This window comes from Carya illinoinensis, chromosome 2, assembly GCF_018687715.1.
Source record: "Carya illinoinensis cultivar Pawnee chromosome 2, C.illinoinensisPawnee_v1, whole genome shotgun sequence".
Lineage (NCBI taxonomy): Eukaryota > Viridiplantae > Streptophyta > Magnoliopsida > Fagales > Juglandaceae > Carya > Carya illinoinensis.
Window position 1 is genome coordinate 5,130,470 of NC_056753.1, and position 24,970 is coordinate 5,155,439.

At 33.8% G+C, this 24,970-nt stretch overlaps 2 protein-coding genes across 5 annotated transcripts; both read right to left on the reverse strand.

Annotated features, from left to right (window-relative positions):
• Positions 1-9,342: 9,342 nt before the first annotated feature.
• LOC122298499 (LIM domain-containing protein PLIM2b-like) lies at positions 9,343-11,871 on the reverse strand. The gene is made up of 5 exons (XM_043108273.1): positions 11,531-11,871; positions 10,945-11,044; positions 10,826-10,857; positions 10,194-10,283; positions 9,343-9,844 (listed from the first exon to the last, which is right to left on the reverse strand). Exons 1-5 carry the CDS (start codon positions 11,663-11,665, stop codon positions 9,560-9,562), a joined length of 642 nt encoding a protein of 213 aa, XP_042964207.1. The 5' UTR covers positions 11,666-11,871; the 3' UTR covers positions 9,343-9,559.
• A 525-nt stretch (positions 11,872-12,396) lies between these two features.
• On the reverse strand, positions 12,397-18,269 carry LOC122298508. Of its 4 annotated transcripts, none has more exons than XM_043108292.1 (14): positions 18,101-18,269; positions 17,108-17,186; positions 16,807-17,008; positions 16,067-16,141; positions 15,823-15,945; positions 15,612-15,640; positions 15,168-15,281; positions 14,790-14,904; positions 14,502-14,692; positions 14,288-14,404; positions 13,989-14,069; positions 13,615-13,853; positions 13,437-13,476; positions 12,397-13,186 (listed from the first exon to the last, which is right to left on the reverse strand). In XM_043108292.1, exons 2-14 carry the CDS (start codon positions 17,153-17,155, stop codon positions 12,605-12,607), a joined length of 1,956 nt encoding a protein of 651 aa, XP_042964226.1. In that variant the 5' UTR covers positions 17,156-17,186; positions 18,101-18,269; the 3' UTR covers positions 12,397-12,604. The 4 variants fall into 4 exon arrangements, with proteins under 4 accessions (XP_042964226.1, XP_042964235.1, XP_042964215.1 ...); XM_043108301.1 differs by having other exon boundaries at positions 15,844-15,945; positions 18,075-18,269; XM_043108281.1 differs by having other exon boundaries at positions 18,075-18,269.
• Between the last annotated feature and the right edge of the window lie 6,701 nt (positions 18,270-24,970).

Below are 24,970 nucleotides of genomic sequence, written 5' to 3' on the forward strand. Positions count from 1 at the left end.
TCGATGTACTCGAGGAATATCCGCAGAAATCCTACTACTCCCACTTGCACTTGATGCGCGTGTAACACCATCTAATGGTGCAATTAGAGGATTTCAGTCCGATCTAGTCCAATTCCAAAAGATTTTGTGGACTGAACCGAACCAAACAGTCTAAGGATGGAGCTGGTCCGGTCCAGTCAATTCGTTCAGTCCAACCTTATTCTTCTTGTTTCTTTCTTTTTTTTTAATTGATTGATAAAAAAGAAAATATTTAAAATAGTAAATTAAAATTTGTTATGAAATCATAGAAAAAAGAGAGTCATAACATATTATAAAACTTTTAAAAAAGAGAAAGAAAGAGATAGAGCTCAGAAAGGTTATGAAACTTATGAATTTCTTAAAGAATTCAATGATATATATAGGCGTACAAAGGGAACTATGCTAGCTTACTATGCTGCACTATGCTAGCACTATGCACTATGCATATATCGGCCAACTCACTATGCTAATACTATGCTAGCACTATGCACTATGCATATTGCACTATGCATATGTCGGCCAACTCACTATGCTAGCACTATGCACTATGCATATGTCGACCAACTCACTATGCTAGTACTATACTAGTACTATGCTAACACTATACACTATGCATTTGACGACTAGATAAATATGGTCATACAATTCAAGATAGTTTATAACACTTCCCCTTTGGATGACCATATTTAAAGAATATGCCTCGTTAAAACCTTATCAAGGAAAAACCCTGTGGGAAAAAAACCAATGGCGAAGGAAAAAGAGTACAGTATTCATGTGTATCGCCGAGTGCTTTAGGATTGCCTCATTAAAACCTTGCAAAGAAAAACCCAGTGGGATAAAACCTTAGCGAATGAAAAAGAGTACAATCAGCACAAGTCTTCAAGACATTACTTCCCCTGAAAAGTGCATGATAACAGGTCTTCAAACCTCCGCATTCCAATGTTCTGCATAATCTTCTTAAATGTTGCAGTTGGTAGTGCATGATAACAGGTCTCAAACCTCCGCATTCCAATGTTCTGCATAATCTTCTTAAATGTTGCAGTTGGTAATGCTTTAGTGAATAAATCTACCAGATTTTTATTTGACCGTACCTTCTTGATATCAATTTCAACTTTCTTCTCATGAATTGCAATGATCTTCTTGTGTGTATCTGAAAGATAACTCGCATTTGTACATCCAACTAACTGTGGACTTGATCCATGTTGATAAAATAATCACAACTGGATCTTTCTGCTCATCACTACTCTTCTGGAATTGTACTCTTCTTGAGTTCTTGTAAATAACACAGTTAGTGGAGAATTCATCAACATTAAACCGCTAACCTCATTTTTTAATAAAAACGGTAGCCAGCCTTTTAAGATCAGACAAGCACCGCGGATTTTCAACTCCTCTGTAGGTGTCAGGCATGCTGTTAGGCATTGCAGCTGTCAGGCGTGCTGTCAGACGCCGCAGAGCTATGAAACTATATTTCATCTCTTTTCTCTTGCTTCACGAGAGATGCTGTATCATAATTTTCTCTATAAAAGAGATATTCAGCTCATCTTCATTCGCATCTCATCTTCTTCACTTTTCTGTAATTATACTGCATTTTTACTCTGCAATCTCTTTCTGCATTCTTATCCTGCAATCTCTCTCTGCAATGGTTCAGCAATCTTCTCAGGGTCAATATATGAGGTATTCTGCACCTCGTTCATTAGCTGTTCCTGCTTCTACCACAGGTGCTATCATGCAATATAATGATCTAACTCGTAGATCAGATAATGAAGCTATCTATGAGCTTGTGAGTCTCGGTACCCGATACTCATCATCCATTGTCGCATTTTCTCAGCGACTGCAATCCAGAACTTGTAGAGTTGACAATCTCCACGAGAATATTGCTATACTTCAGCGACTTCTTCTGGAATCCAACATAAAGATAAAATCAATAAAGAAAGAGAATAGGAATTTAAAATCCTTGCTTAAATCTTCTTTCGATTGCCCACCCCTTTAGATAGGGATGCTATGCAGATTCTTGAAGAACAAGAGCATTTGAAAAATGAGGCAAAATGTCTCAAATTTTTGTAATTCTTGCTTCAAGATAATAAAATAATATTTCACAAATATTCATATTTGTGTTTCTATCTTTTGGTAGATGTTCTGTGTGCTCCCTTTTATTTCTTCTTTAATAATGCACACTTCATATCAAACCCATAATATGAATCTGAAATACTAATTGTATTAAAAGATGGTATTTCATGACTAATAACATCATCCATCTTTCCCTTGAAGTCGCAAGGGTTTCAGATTTATATTTCAAATATATGCAGTTTTTATGAGCTCTTCTGGAGCCTCAATGACATTTAAATCATATATATAAACTGCAATAATAGCTTGTTTTCATTTGCGTTTAGATTGCTTTAGATCATATAAGAATCTTTGAAACTTGATAGAATACATATTTCTAGATGTATTCATATTAGAAGCTTCAGACATTTTCTATCATTCAGGGATTTTCATATATATATCATAATCCAATGATCCATATAAATATGCAGTTAATCATGCATATCCAAACTCTCGGTAACTTTCAAGCTAATAAAAATCTCAATATGATTTCAATCACTTTAAAATCATATCAATATTATTTCTTCGAGAAACTAACTTGTGATTTCTATATCACATTTTCATATTAAAAGTTTCAGGCTTTTTATATCATGTATATAAATATCCACTGATATTTAATAAAAATCACCTCTTTAGGTGTTTGGACTTCAAGTCCATATTTATCACATTTTACTTAGTGATATCAATTCTGCAGGAATTGAGAAACTGACTCGTGATTTATATATCACATTTTTATTTCCTTTCCATAAATACCCACTGACATTCAACAAGCATCATCTCTTTAGGTGTTTGGACTATAAGTTCCGATGCATCATATTTTACTAGTGAATCAATTCTGCAGGAATTGTTTCTTTCAAATTTGGCCAATATTTTACGTCGTATTCTTCGACGATTCTTGATTCATTTTCATCATTACTTTTGGTAATGTCAATTGCCATCTCATATGGAAATACATTGTCGACAACAATTTTATTTCTATCCATAATTTCTCCATTATTCATGAAATGTAACGAGATCTCGTTATTTTCAGATACCTGTCTCTCTTCAATGGAAGACATTTTCATGAAAAACCTCTTTAGGAGATACTCTTCAAGAGTTTATATAGGAGAATTTTATATAGAGAATTTGGATGGACTTTATTGCTTATTTTGTGGGTATGGCCTCTTCAGGAGCACCAAATTATTTATACCTTTCTCTTTTGAGATACTCTATCTTTTGTATTGATAAGTCTCACATGCCTTTATACATGTCTTTAGACTGCTGAATTTCTTAATTGTCCTACAGGGACTTCAATCCTTGCTGGGATTTTAGCAGCTAGAATATGAGACATTTTTATCTTATTGTATCTAAAATTTAATTATCATCTGAACTTCTGGTTCACATATGATAATCAAGATAACGTCGAATAATTTCATCTTATTTGCTTCAAGCAAATTTTTCTTTTCATTTCTGGTGGTAAAACTTTATAGTAGAAGAATCTTCTGGTTCTTTTATGGACGTCCATATGAAAATCATTCGACTTATCGTAATTGATTTTGGATGATCAAGATAACCATGAAAAGATACAAATATTTTGAATCATATCACCTTTTGATGCATCATAATATTTGATTCAATAATTTATATAATATCATCTCAAAGAGAAAGTTTACAACTTTTCCAATACGAGCTTCTGGCCCAAAAAGATATTCATTATCACGTCCAATCTCTTAGTTTCTTTGAATGAAACACATCATTCTTTTCACTTCAAGAAATAGAATGATATAAATTCATTATCATTCACTTCAGGGAATGATGTAGATCTAGTAAGACGTGAATAATGATTCTTATCAAAAGCTCATTATTTTACTCAGTCACTGATACAGATTTAGAATATATTGTGAACGTTTGCATTTCATATTGCTACTTCAGGAGCACATTCGAGACGTTCATTCAAATATATATTCTTTCCACAATTTCAATTATGCAACTTCAGGTGCATAAATCATAATGAGTTTTTGGTACAAGTATCACTCATATGAGATACTCAATAAAATTATTGATTTAGGGCGATCCTTCAGGGATGCTCCATTTCCATTCTCAGATAAATCATATCATCAATAATTTATAACAAGTATAAAAGAATAAATAAAACTTTCATTACTACAAAACATTGCAGAATATAAAAATATTTTATAATAAGATAAAAGAAATACATTAATTAAAAATGAACACTTTCATGATCAATTCTACCACTAGAATCCTCAAAGAAATCAGAAACATCAAGGCTTGTAATATCTTCTCTATCTATAGAATCTAAAGCACATGATGGTTCAGTAAAATTTGTTTCAAATTTCTTTGTTTTTTCTTTTATAGAAGATTGGTATAAGTCAACCAAAGTGCTTATCTGTACGACAGATACGAGCCCAATGTCCAGTCATACCACATCTATGGCATCCATCTTCATCTTTCTTTAAAAATTTATTTTGGGGACCTTTGCCCTTCTCTGAGTTGAACCACTTCTGGTGGTACGATGTATATCTATTATTGTCCCTTTTAGTGTGGTCACTTCTAGGACATCCACTTCCATAGTTTTTCCTACCACGTCCACGCCCTCATTTTCTTTGAAAAGATGCACCATTCGCTTCTGAGAATGATGTAAATCTAGTACCATTCACTTCAGGGAATGATATAGAACCAGTAGGACGTGACTGGTGATTTCTTAACAAAAACTCATTATTTTGCTTAGCTAATAGAAGACAAGATATAAGTTCAGAATATTTTTTTTTGAACTTTCGCTCTCGATACTGCTGCTGCAGAAGCACATTCGAGGCATGAAAAGTAGTATATATCTTCTCTAACAAGTCATCATCAATGACTTTTTCACCACATAATTTCAATAGCGAGCTAATTTTAAAGAGTGCAGAGTTATATTCACTAACACTCTTGAAGTCTTGCAACCTCAGGTGCATCCAATCATGACAAGCTTTTGGGAGGATTACAGTTTTCTGGTGTTCATATCTCTCCCTTAAATCATTCCACAAAATAAGTGGATCTTTCACCATTAGATACCAGTTTTTAATTCTTCATGAAGATGGTGCCGAAGGAAAATCATTGCCTTAGCACGGTCCTGCAGGGACCCTTGATTTCCTTCTTTAATTGTATTTCCCAGGTTCATCGCATCCAGATGGATTTCAGCATCAAGGATCCAAGATAAATAATTTTTTCCAGAAATGTCAAGAGCAATGAATTCCAATTTGGTAAGATTTGACATTTTTTACATATATAAATAAGGAATATAAAAATATATTGAAAAACTTACTTGAAGTAGAGGACTACTAACTTTAAAATCGTCAGAACTTTCGTGCTGATAACGTGTTATGAAATCATAGAAAAAAGAGAGTCATAACGTATTATAAAACTTTTAAAAATGAGAGAGAAAGAGATAGAGCTCAAAAAGGTTATGAAATTTATGAATTTCTTAAATAATTCAACGATATATATAGGCGTACAAAGGGAACTATGCTAGCTTACTATGCTGCACTATGCTAGCACTATGCACTATGTATATGTCAGCCAACTCACTATGCTAGTACTATGCTAGCACTATGTACTATGCATATGTCGGCCAACTCACTATGCTAGTACTATGCACTATGCATATGTCAACCAACTCACTATGCTAGTACTATGCTAGCACTATGCACTATACATTTGACGAGATAAATGTAGTCATGCAATTCAAGATAGTTTATAACAAAATTAAGTGACTTATTAAATGAAAATTTCATATAAATTATATAATTATTAATATATACTACTATTATATATTATAGTTATACATTAAAGAATATAATAACACATTAATCTAAATATATATAGTTATAGACTTAGTATCAATATCATAACTAATAACTATACTAGTAGTATTACTAATATACTATATGTTAGTAATAAATTGGTAATACTATATTAAATAATACTCTATGTAGTTATTATGATTTAATACTAACATATTAAATTGACTATACTAATACTATTATAAATTTATACATATACTATAATTTATACTATAACTCTTATAATATATTAATATATTAATATATACTAGTACTATATATTATAGTTATACATTAAAGAATATAATACTAATGTAATATTGTTATATATTAATAATTAAGTATATATAATTATTTATATAAATAATAACATATATATATATTTTTTTTAATTTTGATCTAGAGCGAAAAACTTTTGGACCATCTATCAGACCGAATGAATTTGGTCCTATATAATTCGATCCGGTTTGGCCCACATCCAAGTTTTTGTATCTCATTTTATGGAAATTCATGGACTTTAAAATAAAGTCTACTAAGTTTCTAAGCTATGGAGGCATTATATGGTATCATGAATCTCGGATACCATATAATGCTACAAAGCCAAATGCTATTTACAGTCGTTAAGTGTATAAGCATTATGCAATTATTTAAAAAAAATTGAGTAAATATGAAATTTACATAATAATAATAAAAAGAATAGTTTTTTAATAATAGACCTCGAGTATGATTCTGATGAAAAGGTCGTCCCCCATGCTTCTCTTGTTGATTAGTAACTTCATTAAAATCACCCATACACATCCATGGGCCTTTGAATGATTGCTGTATTGAGTCCAGATGACTCTAGAAGCTGGCTTTAAAATTATGGTGTGCTGGAGCATAAACATAGGTTAATAGCCAAGGTTGATGAGAGGGGTCCAAATACACCAAAACAGTAATAGCATTTATATTTATGTTGATCGGTTCAATATCCACTCCCGGTCGCCACAAAAGTAGTAGTCCCCCTTTTTTACTAACAGCTGGACAGCTAACAAAAAGATGGAAACCTATACTATTTACAATAGATGTGGTGCGATTATCCGTCACCAAGGTTTCCGACAAAAAAACTAGATCAGGGTTATATTTCATTATATTGGCCCTTAAGTTTCTTATTGCTTTAGGTCAGGCTAGTCCCCTGCAATTCCAAGCTAGTGTCCTCATTTAGATTTTGGAAGCATTTTGTAGCTTGCCTCGCTAGCTGTTTTGGATTTGTCAAGAGATGGTGGAGTGGATTTGCTGTAAGGATTGAATCTGACTTTCCCTTTTGATTTTTTCAGTTTGCCCATTGAGCCTGAGTTCAGTTCCAACAAAGTAAGGGCCATTGCATCTTCCTGTTAAATTTGTTTATTTTCTGTGTCATGCATGGATTCCATTTTTGATGTTTTGGTGAGGCGCAGTGATTTCCTTTTGGGTGCTTCAGAGGGTTCCAGTTGATGATGCTTTGTGTTGACTGATTCAGGTATCTCTTCCATTTTCCTTTTTGATTTCACCGTAGCTGATAAGAGGGAGTCTTGACTTGGGCTGTTATCCTCTAGTAGTTGAAAAGTAAGTGCACTGGAATTGTGAAGAGGGATAATCGGTTGGCTTTCCGTTGGGATAGGGGAATTTTCTGGGCCCACATTTGTTGACTGAATAAGCTGGTGAGAGTTATCTGGTCGGTCCATGAAGAGAGGTCTTGTTTCGATTTGAGGAGAAGAGTTGACCTTAGGCATGCTTTTATAGGATAAGCTGAGTCCGAGACCTTGCGTGTGCGGGTCCTGCTGTGTCTTCAGTCCCTTAATTGCCGAAAAGATCTGCTGCCACAGTGTATTCCATGATTTATGGCTGGTAGCTGGCGAGTGCTTTAATGATGGTTGTAGCTGGATCGGTGAGGTGCCTCCACGTGAGGTGAATTCTGAAGTGGGATATTGCTGAATGTTGAAGGATCCGAATGTGCTGGATGCAGTCTGTGGCTCAACAGTGCAAAGCTTTAAATCAGTAGGTGAGGAATTAAAAGAATGCTGATCACTACTATAGCTGAACAGTAGATTGGCTTTTGTAGTGTCGGTTTGCTGGGAAGAGTCTGCTGAAACTTGGCTACCGAGATGGATCTTAGGCTGGGAGCTTTCGCCGGCAGCAACTTGAAGTGTGGTGATCGGTTGAAGGGTGAGCCACTCAGCTGGGTTAATTAGGTGAGTTCCGGGTTTTTTCCTTGATACCAATTTATTTTCAGGTTGACCACTTGTAAGTAGATGCTTTCCTTTCAAAACTGGTTGATTGAAGTCCTCGGTTTGCTGCTCTGGGTTAATAACAAATGCATGGTTGATTGCTCCACCCGATTGAGAATAAGAGGTTCTGTTGGTATTGTCCTTTGGATCACTATCTCTTTTCAGCTCTCTAGCTGTGTGAGGAAAAGGTTGAGTGTTGCCTAGGATGCTAACATATTATGCTCGTAACCATGGACCATAAGTGTGTCTTGTTGGTGTTAAATGTAAGAATCCACAGAAAACTTGTGAGTGTCCGAGTCTTCCACAGGAGTAGCAAAAGTCCGTTAACTTTTCATACTTGATTGCTATCCAAATTTCAGAGTTGTCTTCTCTAGGCATCATGAAATCTTGTTGTAGAGGTTTGGTTACATCAATCTCAACCTTGAGTCGAATATATTTTCTGAAAGCTAAACCATAGAGAGGGTCTTCTTCCACTTTAACTAGATCAACAAGGGCTTTCCCAATTTCAACAGCATTATCAAAGGTTATGTAATCTAGTGGAAGACCATGTATTTGTTCATAAAACGTAGTATGGTTTAGATTTATTTCTTGGAGAGTAGCTCCAGGAGGCCAAGACTTTAGAACTAACAGATGCCCTTTAAAATTCCAAGGGGCTTGGTTGAGGACTCGTAACTTATCTTGGAGTGTTCTAAAAGTGAAAATGAACTTGTTTATCTCCAAATCTTCTATGAGAAAGTTTGGGATAAAATTCCAGGATGCTTTTATGCATGAGTGCATGGCATATTTGTTAAGAGGTAGATCAGCTACTAACCTTCCTATCAGGATTTTGTTGGAGGTGACTATTGCTCTTTCTGGTGCAGGTTGTAGTTTGAGGTCATGCCATGACAATGCTTCAGTTTGGGATATGAGAGATTCCAGGTCCATAGTTGGTGGTCTTGGTAGCTTATGATTGAAGAGAAGTGCAGCAAAGAAGCAACAATAAGTGCAAAAGGGATTAACACCTCCTAGATAGAGAAGTTTTGACTTCTCTCTAGCCGGTTTTCTTTTTAATTTAGTACGGCACAATTTTGGTCCCTCTATTCATTTATACAAAGTTTGCGAGGCTTTTCATCACTAACATCATAGAAACAAAGAAATGAATAAGGAGATAAAAGATCAAGTTCCCAACACTTCGATCATGATAATTTCCCAACAAAAGAACTAACTTGAAACAAGAATGAACACATTGAACATGATCAATAACTTTTGAAATCAGTTTCAAATCTCGAAATTATATCTCTGCGAACAAGTTTAAGTTGGTATATAAGTTTCAAGAATTAATGCAAAAAGGGTACATATGCACCCGTATTGTAACCATAATATGATTCAAAGTGTCTTCTAGGATTGCTCTTGTGTAGTATTATTGCCCTCGGGTTCTTCTTCTGGCTTTGGCTCTGCAATCGCTGCTTCATGTGATAGCGTCGAAATCAGCTGATCATTCTTCTTATGTGTAGTTGCCTGCAAAACATGGTGATAATTTCCTTTCTCCATGAAGAGACGAGAGAAATGGTGCTTGCAATAGAGGACTCCATCAAGAGCAGCATATGAAGAATGTGTCAAAGGACACCCTCCATGAGCACACCTAAAGCATGTCTTGTGGTAGGATTCTCCTTCCAGTGTCACCTATTGGGCAAAGCCAAAAACCAACAATAATAATAATTAAAGGATTAATAATTTGTTCAAGGAGACAACCATCTCGATTTGAAGAATCCTTCACTAATATACGAAGAATACAACCTCCGCGTGTAATTGAAATGATATAATTTGATTTATAAAAGAAATAGATATCATCTTTACGAATATAATTTTCTTGAACAGATTTAGAATATTTGATGAATATTGTAATTTTTTTCAATTTCTTTTATGGATATGTGATTTAGATTAAAATTTTACAATGTAGAGCCCAAAGAAAAGTAAAAGAAATGGAGATTAAAAATACACAACAAATGTGTTTTAAATAATTATAACCAACCTTTTCTAGAGGATAGACCGTTTTGGAGCAAGTTGCACATTTGTCTTGTGTTCCACAGAACATGGAAGAGAGCTTGCTTGGAGCCCTAGTCTATAAAAGATCAAATTTCTCATGTTATTGTCATAAATTAAAAAATAAGTTTTGTTATATACAGTTATTTTTGCATATTTTTTACGCACTCCACTTATATGATTAATCAAAACAATTATTTTATATTAAAAAAATGTAATACAGCCAATCACATCAATGAAATGTGTAAAAAATACGTGACTGTACATAAAATTTTTAAAAAAATAATAACCGATAAATTCTTAGAAAATGATAAGTTTTAACATATAGAAGCACCACAAATACATTTATTATTTATTTATAAAAACCAGCCTTTTGATTCACGCTTAAATTAAAAAAAAAAAATGTTAGGAATATGAATAGAATTAAAAAAAAAAAAAAAGACAAAATTGACATAAATTTCACAATCTAAGATTTTTTGTTATAATACGCTGAATCTGTTTTATAATAAATAAATAAATAAATGACAATTTAATAGACTGGCTGTGTAAATTTATATAATAATTTTTTATAAATTTTTTTTTTATAGACCTCGCACTCATCGAAACGAATTATTAACGTACCAGCTGCTCGCCTTGCCTCTCAGAAGATTTTGCTGCAGTTCAAGCACAATACATGATGTTATTAGGAAACATTTGTAAAAAATATCAAAACATAAAAGGTTTGGGAAGAAAAATCTCACATGTTTGAAAATTCTTGCTGAAATTGCCTGATTCCTTGTAAAGTTGCTCAAAATGAGGCTTGCAGTACAGGACGCCATCCATGGATGAGTAGCTGCTCATCTGTTAATAGGATCTTTAGAATTACAAGAACAATCATGACGTGCATACACACACAAGTTATAAAGTGTGTGTACGCACAAAGACCATACACAAGTTTCACCTTGTTAATTACATTGGAATCACAAAAGTCAGAACTTAGTAACAATGTTTCCCCAATACTACAAAGAACATGTATCAAAAGAAAGATAAAAGAAACTGACAATGAAAGAGCAGGGAAAAGAATGCTCTAGGAAAGAAAAGACGGATCAAGATACTCTTTAAAGTTAGAACTTGAGAGCCACAAGTGGGTGAGAAATACATGAAGTGGACCTTACAATATTTATCCCGCCTGAAAGGCTATAAATGTTATATAGGGCTCATTTTATATCTTTCTCCAATCGAGACTCTCGAACTCAGACAAGAACTTTGAAAATATTTTTCCAAAAAGGATAACATTGAAAGATTGAAGGAAACAGAGGGTAGGGGAAAGGATCCAAGATAATATACCGAAAGAAATCCTTTGCAGTGGCTGCATTTGAAGCAGGATTTATGGTATGTTATTCCTTCAAGAGAAATCAGATCAACCACATAGACAGTCTTTTCACAAGCATTGCATTTATCCAGAGTTCCTGTGAATGCCATTTTTTTTTTTTTTTTTCTTTTTCTTTTTGTGCTTTTCCCTTTCAGGCAAGACCTCAACCTTGGGAAAGCTCTTTTGCTAGATTAAGTTCAGGTTGTCTGAGGATGAAAGGGAAACTTCACAAGAAAGAACCCCAGTTTGTTTTTCAACAAAAATATCTCAGACAAAGTGAACAACCAAGTCTTTGATTTGTTTAAACAACACTTTGTTTATATCAGATTGTTATGGTGTTAGTGAATGGTGGATAAGTGAATGGAGATCCCAATATTACGAGGCAAAGATGACAATTAATGCTCTCTAATTATGGACAATCCGAATGAGTTGGAGTGAAAGAAGGTTTGGTGCTCTGACCTTTTCAATAATGATAAAAATCTTGTGATGCAAAGTTATAGCCAATTGTTTTCGCTATTTGGTGCCTTGGTGGTTACGTTAGCTAAACATAGACAATTATTGAGTATTTTCCCAGAAAATGAATGGTTTGGTAATCTCATCTCTTATAAAATATTATGTCTAATTGAGTATTACGTGCCCATACTCGCAACTGCTCGATAATTACTCAGTTAATAATGATTTCTTTGAGCAATATCGAATTTTTTAATGGTCCTAATCATGTGAAGCTGATGCAGCCGTTCATTAGCAAGAGAAAGAAAGAAGGAATGTCCGGCTGTGAGGATGCTTGAAGTTGTTGCATTTGATCTAAGAAAGAGGGACAAAACTATGATAAGAGAGCACCTTCTGTGAATGTTCCATCTTTATTTGCACTTTTACATAGTATAAATAACCAGAAATAACTGAGCCAATGTATTTACACATTCAAATAGTAACTCCAAAGTTTCACTACATTTATTTAATGATGTGTATTATATGCTGAAAATAGAGATGAATGAAGGTAATACGGAAAGTCATGCACCCCATGAGAGTAAACCATGCTAACCAGCCAACTAGGGAGGCAACACAACCCGCTGGCACAGTATGAGATCTGAGATGGTCTTTCCATGTCGGTCAATTCTCCGAGAGCAGTTGACACCGCCATCTAAAATGTTTCGGACCACAACGTTCAAGGATTGAATTCCCTTGACATCATATATTTCCACGTTGACATGTGCATCAGTCCATTTGTCGGTATCTTTGGCATCCGTATTGGGAAATGGAGAGGTACTTAGAAGGGTTGAGACTACTTCCTTTACCCATTGGGGTGTTATGATCAACTTCAACCTCTCAATATCTGGAGCGAAATGTGGGATGATAGAAAAATTCAGGTCATTTCCTTTATCACCAGCCCTGCTATGTGCTACGTCATAGAGTGGAATCTTCTGGCCAGATGGAGCAGGGGAGAGGATGATTTTGGGAGATGATACATCCGAGCAAAAGTTGTCGGTGTCTGCATGATCCATTGGTGGCAACAAATATTCATGCAAAACATTGGTTTTCGTAAGATCTTTGGAGCAAATTCCTTGGTCATGAGATTTTATTACTAGGGTCTGTTTTACTCCACTTCGCCATAGAATGTGTTCACGATCAACCTGAAAGACCAAACATTAAATCACTACTTTCCTGAGATCAGAAAATATGAAGAATATCTTTGACCCATTACCCAATATATTTGACAATTTAATTTGCTTGGTGAAGATTATCACAAGCTTTGGTTCAACAATTCCTGATCCTAGGAACATCATGATCTTGACTGCAGAAAACAATAAAAAACGGATATAGTTTGTTGGGGGGGGCGGGGGGGGGGGGGAAGAGAGAGATAGAGAGAGAGAGAGAGAGTACCAATTGCTTCTCAAGAACAATCTCTTTCTTGTGTCCAGTACTGCATTCAGTAAAAATGAAGAATAATCATGTCAATTAACAAATCAATCATTATCATGGTAGCAAGTTCACACTAAATTATTCTTAATCAACATTTCCTATAAACGAAAATGGATGTTCAAGCTGATATGAAACTGACCTGATGCCGCCACCACCAGCTGGTCCATTTGTATATAAAGCAGTGAACTCTCTAGCAAATTGGATTGCATGTTCCCTCAACTCAAACAAGCCATCCATACGTAACCTAATATCTTCACTAGCTTTCCACCATGAAGCACTGTCATCAATGTTGGTTGCCTTCACGCTATCAAGTCCAATTATATAAGAAAGAATATGATGGTTAACACCAGGAAATACTTCTTCCATCCATGATCTCACCTAATAAAATTTGAAAGGAACATTCCCACAGAAATTCAGCAGAGTCAATAAAGTGAGTGTCACTCTGATAGATCAGATTCAATTTAATTCACACTTTCAAACAGAGGCCCACACAAAGTTAGTAAGCTTATCTACCAGAAATTCAGCAGCTTTAGCACGTTTAATACACTCATATCCTCCATAGGATATCTCGCCCCATCCTTTCCATCCACAGTCCTGAAATTATAGAAGGTTAGAAACTCAGAGGAAATAGAAACATCCTAAGGACAAAGGGAGTAGGCATCTCTAATATGCAGTATTATTTCAAGAAGATGTCTGCACTTAAGCATCAGATAATTTCGAATACAGACCATAGATTTCTCGTATTACTTTTATGATGATATAAATATTTACCATTTATATAACCAAAACGAAATAATGCATACAACAGATACCTTTGGAACCAACTGCAGGAGTTTATCAGGCACTAATGCAGCAGATGGTTTTGCTCCAGTGCAGAGAACCTTAGAGCTACATAATGGGTGGAACGTAACATCCTGAAGATCAATTATCTGTGTTCAAGGACAAAATTTCAACTTTCTTTTCATTTTTTTTCCTGATTCATATCTGCAATTATGAAAACTGGCTGCAAACAAAGGTCTAACTTACTACATCAGGTGTGACATATGCACTTGGATTGCCAACCTCATAAAGAAGTTGTTCGGCACAAGTATAGGCATTTAATACCCCACCGCTGCCTTCTGCCTTTGCTACACATACGTTTCCATCATAACTGATTTCAGCATAAGGAAGTGACAAGTCTAGGAGCTGGGGGAAAGATATATCTCTATACTTGTCTCCTGAAATAGAAACAATGAAAAACATTATGGCAATCAAATAAAATTCATATAAGAACTTCATTTATACCTCTATCATCAAGCTAAAAGACAAGGTCACCTGGGTGCATAAAATATCCTCCTGTGAGTTGACAACCACACTCTAGAAGGTGGCCAGCTAGAGACCCCTGTGCTAGCTGCTTTAAGTCATCCCAATTCCAACCTAGTTCATAAACCTAACATATACCAGCTTGATCACTCAACTTACCGTCCGAGAGTATATGATAAAACAGAAAAGTCAACATAATGAGAGGACTCAATTAATCCACAGTGTTGTATAATCTTATTGACATATCAAACTAAATTTCCTATATACTTTAGCAATAAATATAGTATGACTACAATAAATTTCATTACATATATCAACATGCTACTAATTCCTTGAAAAAGAAGGCATAGAAGAAGAACAGAAATGATAGGAAGGAATCAAATTGCATACCATTGGCGCTAAGAATAAGGCAGCATCTGCAACCCTTGATGTAATTATCACATCTGCCTGGTACTTTTCCAGACATTCAACAATTGGAGCTGCTCCCAGATACGTGCTAACACCCTTAATAGATTATGAAAAAAATATCAAATTCAACTTTACAGGTAGCATTACAAAAAAAGTGCAGGAGAATAAAAGGAGAGGGAATGAACTGCCATGCATCAAGTTTTTTGTTTGAAGAATCTGATAGATAGTTCATGAAAAATAGTTTACATCCTTCATGTAACATTGTAATTTGACAAGTACGCAAGCATTACATTTCAATCAAAGGGTCCCTTGGATTAAGCGGCTAGCATCTAATGGAAACAAAATTTTGAAACAAAAAATAAGGTCTAAAAAATTGCAGATAAACATCAAATTTAAATAAGGGTACACACAAGACCAGATTCTTACACCTTCACTTAAATACGATTTCTCTGGACCTGAATAGATAAACAAGGAAAATAATTCTACTGTAAGTTATAAACCTCTGCATCAAAACATAAAAGGGAAAAAACAATAAAAAAAATCTACATGATACAAAATTTTATTGCACAATTGATCCCAATTCATATGAAGATTGCTTAATGTTGATTTTAAATATTTATTTCATTCTTTTAGCAACCTTTTACGTGATCAAGAATACCAGATTTTGTGTCAATAACTTCATGAGCCACGGCGACAGAGACACGAAGCCCAAGGCTGCCAGCTATTTCTAAAACTTTTTCCTGGGCACCACAAGGATCCACTTTCCGGAAAAAAGACAGGTAAGATTCAAAGGACAAAAAGTCAGATCAAATAGATACTCTGTCCAAACAATAAAGAAGTGATATGTAACTTGCATAGTGATTATAATAGTAGCCTCTTACTTGCACCCATATTTGTAATTATGCATATTCGTCTCTCCATGGCCAAAGGTAGCAGCAAAGACATCCAATCAGAAACTGTACTAATTTAAAAAAAAAAAACACATCCAATCAGAAGCTGTCAAATTATTGAAAAGTACATTTTTTTCATAAGCATTGAAAGTCATTGAAAAGTACTAAAGAACGAAAATGTGTGGAAACCATATATCACAAAACTGGATTGAAGTGATTAACATAATAAAAGCAAAACATAAAACTAAATAAATAATAAAAATTAATATGTTTCCATAAATAAGCAAGAAAATTTCTGGGACAGCTGTTTAAGATATCTGTCTTTCATTTTTCAATTAAAAGTGGATATACAAATTAAGGAAAACACATGAAGGAGCTATAGTTTTATGACTATATAGAAGAAGGAACTTTTTAGCGACTTGCTTTCTGAAGAAGTCTAGACAAGTAGTAAATAGGTTTAACGGCTTCTCAATGGTTATACTTGGTTGTAAATAGAAACCTTTAGTCCAAACTTATGCATCGCAGTAGAGACATAAACCAGACATTTAAACATCATAAAGCCAAAAAATTTGCTAATGAACTATTGAGTTCTCGTTCTCACCAGAAGAAAAGGTAACTATATTTGGGTGCTTCTAATTAATTGTATGTTCCCTTCTCGTTTTGATGGCAGTAACTCACATAAATATCACAGTGCTAGAAAACCTTAAACTATTGAAAAAAAGGAGACATACTTCGTGAATCATAACCATCACCACCAGAAACCATAACTTGATATCGTTCAGCAAGTGTCCTTTCAGCTAGGCATTCTAGTACAAGATAATTTAGCTCTTTGACTCTCTGAAGCAACTTGAGAGCTGCCAATGACCTGTCCCCTCCAAACCCAGCTCCACAGCCGATGTAAACCTTCTCCCTTCGCTTTTGAGGATTTACTCTCTGCATCAAGGTCAACATAATCAGCTTCCTCTACATCTGAATGCCTGATAAAAGACAACTGAAAGTGAAAGACACTGAAGGGAAAGCAAAGCAAAGTACCAGCTTGATCACACAACTATGCATCTCATCTCTATCTTGGTTTTCCATTGTCAACTGAAGTCCCCACAGAAAGGTGGACCTGCTAGCAAATTAGTGATCAGATGTCATGCCCAAGTAACCACCATCTAATGCAACTTTATTAAGAAAGACTGTTCGGATTGCTTTGTTGAAACATGATATGTATCAATGTTTTTAGGCCCTTTTCTCCCTGGAAAGTAAAATCACGATAGAAAACAGTCTGTGCCTCTGGTAGATAACGTGATGATTTATGATTTTAATCTGCACAAGCTCTATAATTGGACAAATGCCAAACATAACTTACAATGATGTGTTGTCTAATTATTTGAAATTTGAATACGATTTCAACAAGATAGTTTTGCCAAGCACCAAATATAGCCCTATACCCCCCCATTTGGTTCAATGAAATACCAACGATTAAGGAAAATGTGTAACAGGCTTTATTACTAAAGAATCAACTTTTTTAACTGAATAATTCCAGCTCGTACAACAGCCAAATTTCAAAGAGTGGGATCCTAAAAACCATATAAATAAAAAAGAAAAACTTATTGTCGTAATACAAACTGGCCACTGAATTATCCCCGAAGAACTCAAAGTTTACAAAATTTTGTAAACCCATCAAAGTCCGACTTATTATGAACATTTGGTAAACCTTTCCACCACCATAGAAGCCCATAAGTTTCTCAGCATCAAAATATCCCCAGAAATTGCTCAGAATATCCATTTCATACAAAACCCATCAATTAGCAATAAAAAACACTCCTTGTTATCAATTGCTAGTTCCAACAAACTAGCAATCAAATAGTCCAATTTATCATTTGTGCAAGCATTAGTTATCCTTTAGTAAGCATATCATATAAAACATTACTAAAAAATAGATCGTATAAAACATTCAAATGTTTTGGGCAGATACAATTGATAACAAGGAGTCCACAGAAATTTATCTTACCGTGCTTGAAAGAGAGACCAACTCACCAACAAAGCAAAGGTGTAAGGGCACTGCCGCTGTAACGTATCTGTGCATTACAAAGGTGAAGATTTTCAACTGAAATTCGATCTGATAGATTTTTTTGAGCCCATCTTCTGTTTCATGATCTCAGTTACCTTTTCAACTTCTTGGCCATTTCAATTTTTTTCTTTTGTTTTTTTTTTTTTTATTTATTTTGAGTACTTATATTTTATAATTGTAAATATATTATATATTCTTTCATCATACTAATAAAATTAAGTTATTACTTTTTTCGAACAACTGTCAAAATATAAAAAGTCGTGCTATACAATAACCCCGAAATTTAATACACTCAGCACACTTGATTACGGGGAAAAAAATGAAAGAAATTCTTAAGCACGAAGGTGAGTTTGGGTGTTAAGAAATATTGAGAAAAGTTATGAAGAGTAGTAAAAAGTAAGTAAAAAATAATAATAAAATAATAAATAGTAATAAAAAGTAAGTAAAAGAAAGGAATAGTAGTAAAAGTATGTGAAAAGTAATAATAAAGTAATAAATAGTAGTGAGAAGTGTTAAGAAGTCCCGCATTTTCCCGTTCCACCCCTACTCAATTTTTATATTTATAAATATATATTTATATTTTATAAATTATATATATATACATTATAATATGTTAGACTTATTTACAAGAATGTAAGATTTGTTCATAAGATTGCACATGTCATAGACATCTTAGGCTAACCTTAAGTAAGACTCTTGTATGATCTTGAAGTTTTATATAAGATTAGCCTATGATGTTTATTCCATGTGCAATTTTATGAATAAGTTTCACACTCTTATAAATAAGTATAACAAATTTAAAAATCAATTACATAATTTTTATGTTATTAGTTTTTAATTATTGTTATATATATAAATTATAATTTACGATTTAAATTATATAATAATTTGGGTCTAAAAAAATTTTTGATTCTAAAAAATAATTTTTAGGTCCAATGGATAATTAGTATTCTTGAAGTGGGCAGGAGACGAGGGGTGGGGTAGATGGGATGTTTGTCCTGCCCGCTCGGCAATGTGGCAGGGGACCCCGCCCCCACCTTCCGAAGGTGGGGTGCGAGGGTGGAAACATCATCCCTGCATGTGCAGGGGCAGGGTGCGAGGAAGGGGTGCCCTGACCCCCGCATCTGTGGGTAGCCCCCTTAAAACAACTCCATAGAAGTAAGCACCCTTTTACTCTCTTGTTTGAAAAAGAATCTCATCTGAAGCACAATTTGAACTGGAAATTTTTAAAGAAAGAAGAAGATTAGCCTTCGTCTAAAACTCTAGATCCGTAAATATGATACTCTAAACTCTAAGCCCAAATTTTAGAAATACATCGCTAAAGAGTTGAGAAGGAAAAATCAAGAAGGAAGAACAGATAAGCGAGAAGGTATAATATTGTTGACTTTTGTTCCTTTACTTAAGTTCCACATGGGTGGAAAGTGAAGGAGGAGCAAATGCCCAAGCCTATATAAGGAGGCTTGGGCTCTTTGATTTATGTATATTAGTTGAAAACTTATCTAGTAACTTTTTATTTTAGTTAAATTCCTCTATTGACCCTTTTTATAAAAATGAGAATAGGTGTAAAGTTAAAGTTTTGTTAGTGGGGAAGCTTTATGGGTGTGTTTGGGGTGAGGAGAAAAATTATGTAATTATAACAATTTTTCACATAGTAAATTTTCTTGTCTGGGTTAGGTGGTTTTTCTCCTGTTTAGGAGTTTCCACGTAAAATCTTGTGTTGTTATTATTTTTCTATTTTTCTTGTTATTTATGTAAAGGGTAGATACTATGGGGTGAATTTGGGAGGTTCAAATTCCTAACAAGTGGTATTAGAGCCACTAGGTTCTTTTTGTGGGGTTGAGTTTTGATGTGGTAGTGTGGATACGTACAGTCTAAGAAGGTTTTGTCTAGGAGATTAGAAATTTTAAGTGTGTTTATTGTGACCCTCCAATTTTTCCTGAGACCTTACTTGGTGAGGTACTAATCATTTCTACAGTAAATTCATCAAAGTAATGTCAGGAAGTAGGGCTTCAAATTCTATCAGATTTGAGGTGGAGAAATTTGATAGGAGAATAAATTTTGACTTGTGGCAAGTACAAGTCAAGGATGTCTTGATTCAATCAGGATTGCACAAAGTATTGAAGGGTAGACCAACCCCTGAAGTCAGCAGTGATACTAACATAACTAGGGAAAAGAGCAAATTTGAAATGAGGAATGAAGATTTGAAATATCTGGATTTGAGAGCAGCAAGTGCGATACGTTTGTGCTTGGCCAAAAATGTTATTGCAAATGTGCATAGAATATCTACGGCAAGGAACTCTGGAAAAAGCTCGAAGAGTTGTATCAGACGAAATGCGTCTCAAATAGGGTGTACCTGAAGGAGCAATTTCATATACTGCATATGAGTGAAAGTATAACTATTTCGGATCATTTAAGTGTTCTCAATGGCATTGTCTCTGAATTGGAATCTATTGGAGTTAAAATTGATGATGAATATCAAACTTTGAGGCTCATCTGGTCTCTTCCATCTTCCTATGAGCATATGAAGCCTATTTTAATACATGAGAATGAGAAAATAATTTTTTCAGAAGTTACCGGTAAACTCTTTTCTGAATAGAAAGGACTAGGTAGTAGAAGAAATTGTTCAGCTGAGAACTTAGTATTGATAGCAGCTCCATGAAGAAGAAAGCAGTTTGTTGGGGGTGTTGACAATTTGGGCACGTTAAGAAAAATTATCCAAGAGTTGGAACATGTTTAACAAGTGGCTACAAGTTAGTAAATGAAGATACTGGTAATGATGCTAACATTGTGTCTCTCTCCATGGAAGATGATTTCTTGTAAAAAGGAATATGTAATCCTCATGGCATGCCGTTAATTACCAAAGTTGCTATGATAGAGGATGTGTTAATGTTAGCGAGTCTACAAGTTTGCACACAGGTATTGGTTTGACATTGATGTAGGGTGTATGGTGGAAATTCATGTCGATGGCTAATGAACTTCCAGGAAAACCAAACGTGGAAGTTACACTATAATTTTTAGTATGGTTGTTTTCAACATGGACCGAAGTGAAATGTTTGGAATTGATTTATTCTAAGTGAGTATGCTTTTATGGTGAAGCATGATAGTAGAAGTTATGAAAATTTTCATTGAGGTGGAGTTTGGCTGTGGGACTAGTCAAAATTGCAAGATGGAGATTATTGAGTTTTGCTCCTTTACTTAAGTCCCACACGGGTGGGAAGTGAAGGAGGAGCAAATGCCTAAGCCTATATAAGGAAGCTTGGGCTCATTGATTTATGTATACCAATTCAAAGAATATCTAGTAATTTTTTACTTTAGTTAAATTTCTCTATTGGCCCTTTTTGTAAAAATGGAAAGATGTGTAAAGTTAAAATTTTGCTAGTGGAGAAGCTTTGTGGATGTGTTTGGGTTGAGAAGAAAAATTGTGTAATTATAACAATTTTTCATATAGTAAATTTTCTTCTTTGGGCCAGGTGATTTTTCTCCTGTTTAGGAGTTTCCACGTAAAATCTTGTATTGTTATTATTTTTCTATTTTTCTTGTTATTTCTATAAATGGTAGGTCCTAGGGAGATGAATTTGGGAGATTCAAATTTCCAATAAATACATCATTACCTTTTCCTCCCAAAGGTTCATTGGTGTATTGTCTAAATTTTCTTTACTACTAAACTTTGCATTTCAAATTAAAATATTGGTCTTGCAAGAGAAATAGTGTATTGGTTTTGCACCTCAAATAAGAGTATTAGCTTTTACATACTTTGCAGTATATTCATCAAATGCAAATCAAAGTTTGATTCTATTTTACTAATTGCAAATATCAAGCATCAAATTGTTAAAAGTACTTGTACACATTTATAGTTGATGCTAATAGTCTTTGGAAACTATAGTTGTTGCTATAACAGGTTGACATTCTTGATTGTCAACAATGCCTGTAATTTATAATTATTACTTGTTGTGGAGGCATCAGTTACCTTTGTGCAAATCTTGAAAACACACTGTTTATCTACTCGCTAACGAAGTATTATTGTTGATTAAAATGAAATTTATTTTACATAATTTGTTGTTGGTTCTCTGCATATATGAAATAAATGATTGAGAGTATTGCGTGCTATTGTTTGGTCATATAGCTTGATGGATAAAGGGGAAGATAATAGATGTTATAATAACCCCTCAAAGATATCCTTGACGGATTGGTCATCCTCTATGAAGGTGATGATATGTATAGGAAGGCACTTTTTGGTCAACCTTGTTATTGCTATTGTTGATGCATAATGAAACTAATGCTTTTGATGTCAACGCCACACGTAACTCCATTTGTTGGGACACCACCTTCATTGACTCCTCCAATCCCTAATGTCCATCCTAGTCCCAATCCTCATCCAAGTCCATTTCCTCCCCCTCAAAATCCTAATCCTCTACCTTCAAGTACCAATGCTCCTTCAACTTGTTACCCATATATAGGGCTGTCATGTAAATATGATACGGTTTTATTATATTTATTACAAGGTATTTGTCAGAAAAAAATATTCGGTACAAGTACAGTTGTTAAATTCATTAATAACTTATCATATTAACTTATCAGAATCTAACACTTTGTAGCCCTCAATCATCCAACCATTTGGCTCAGGATGGGTACATCAAGAATTGTAGAAGAATTTGCACAAAGCAGGCATGGTGAAGCTTCGAAATCAATGAATGAGAATGTGACTAGGGAGTTCCCAACAAATGAAGAGGATACAATTTTGCACTTAAGCGAGCATCATATTGAGGAAGTTGTGGATTGCACTATCCAAAATGGTTTGTCAAGTTTACCCCACTTTTAACACTTGAGTTTTGGTAAGTACCATATCCTTGATTGTTAACTTCTTTAAATGATAGAAGAAGATTTTGATTTGGATTTGGATTTTTAGAGGGATATTGGATTAGTGGATGCTAGTGCCACCAATGCTTATATAGTGAAGCTTGTTAACGAACCCAAGTTCGGAAGGATTTAAATAGAAAGAAACAAAAATCACCAGTCAAGGAAAAAAAGAGATGGGGACTTTAATGATTTAAAAGAAAGAAACAAAAGTCTTAATGCTAATCTGAAGACTTTTTACTTTGTTAGTAAGGTAAACTATAGTTGTAATTTAACACCCATTTTTAATTTCTATCAGACCCTCCAACTCAAGTTAGCATAATTTCTACCGTATGATTTTCTTGTGTTTAGGAAAAATGATTAGTTGGTATTTCCTTCCTAATGATTTGAATGGCAGGACATAGTGAATTATCAAGTGCACATGGTTTTGCTAATTTGAGTACACCTGTATATGTTTTGCATGGCAAGACATACATCAGATTTTTGTAATTTACTTGAAATTCACAATAATAGCATGCATTTCATTACAATGTCAAAAGTTGAGTAATTACTCGATCTGGAAATGTACAACAATGGAATTTCATTACAAAGTCAAAGTTGAGTAATTACAATGTCAAAGTTGAACACTTCCAGTCCGAAGATCGTAAAGGAACTTAAGGACTAATGGAATAACCTTTCTGTCTCTTTATAGTTTATACCATAAGATCATAATAATTAATTACAAGCACATACCTTGCACGCTTAACTAGTTATTACGTGAACTTCACATACCCATGTGACGAAACCACCATAGTGCCGGGTGTCATTCACGTTATCGACGCTACAACAAGTGAAACTACATGATTAATTGGCAACGAATTAATAATAATAATAAAAAATCTATAAATTCATATTAAGGATGTTATCTCAAAAAGTAAGAATTTACAAGAAACTAGATTTACGTTTGCTTTGAGTTCATCAATGAAAAATTACAATCGAGATATAAATACAAATTTATATTTTGTGAAAAACATCTAATAAGAAAGAAATAGTTTAAATGATTTAGCATTCATGTCTTTAAAATATTGTAAAATCAATTGTAGGAGTATCATTTTTCATAATCTTAAAATCTTTTTAAAAGGCTGTGAATATTATGTTGGTGATGATTTATTACGTTTGGATGTTAAAATGAATTGAGTTGTGATTAGTAATATTTTATGTGTCCAATTGAGATAAATTTAACTGTTTTAGGTTGAGATAGATTTAATTTTTTAGGTTGAAATGTATTAAGTACGTTGAAATGAGTTAACCTTTTTATGAAAAATTAAAAAAGCAGTAGATCCTATAAAAAATTGATTTAAGGTGAGTCAGAGTTTGGTTTAACAACCAAACACAACCTTAGAGCATTAGACCATTGCCAAGTGGCTAAAAGTTGAGGTTTTGGCTAAATCCAAAGTTATTGAAGATATTAATTCACATTGGACTATCCATCCTAAAGTCAAAGCTATAATATAATATTATGTATTTTAATAATAATATTTTTTAATAATTATTTTTATATTTTACAAATACACTCTATATATCAATTAATAATTTAATTTTTATTTAAAATTATTATTTTTCAACTATTTTTTATATCAATCTAATTATCTAAAATAATATAGCATTGTTTACAAAAAAATATTTTCGGAAAAATCTAGATATAATATAGCCTTGTTTAATAATGAAAGCTTTAAAAAGAATTTAAAAAAACGTGAATAAAATATGAGTTTGATGGGTGAAAAGTAACTGTCCAACTTTAAAAATTCTTTTCGAGTTACTGTAATGCAAAGTCTAAGTTAAAAGTTTTTAGTTAGTTAAATTCAAGTCATTTATGCAAAACTTAATTATATTTTAGATTTTATTTACATTTGATTAATTCAATGACAGTGCTTTTAAACTTATTTTTAAGAGATAAAAGAGTTAAAAAAATTCTCAAGACAAAATCTGATACTCCAATAGAA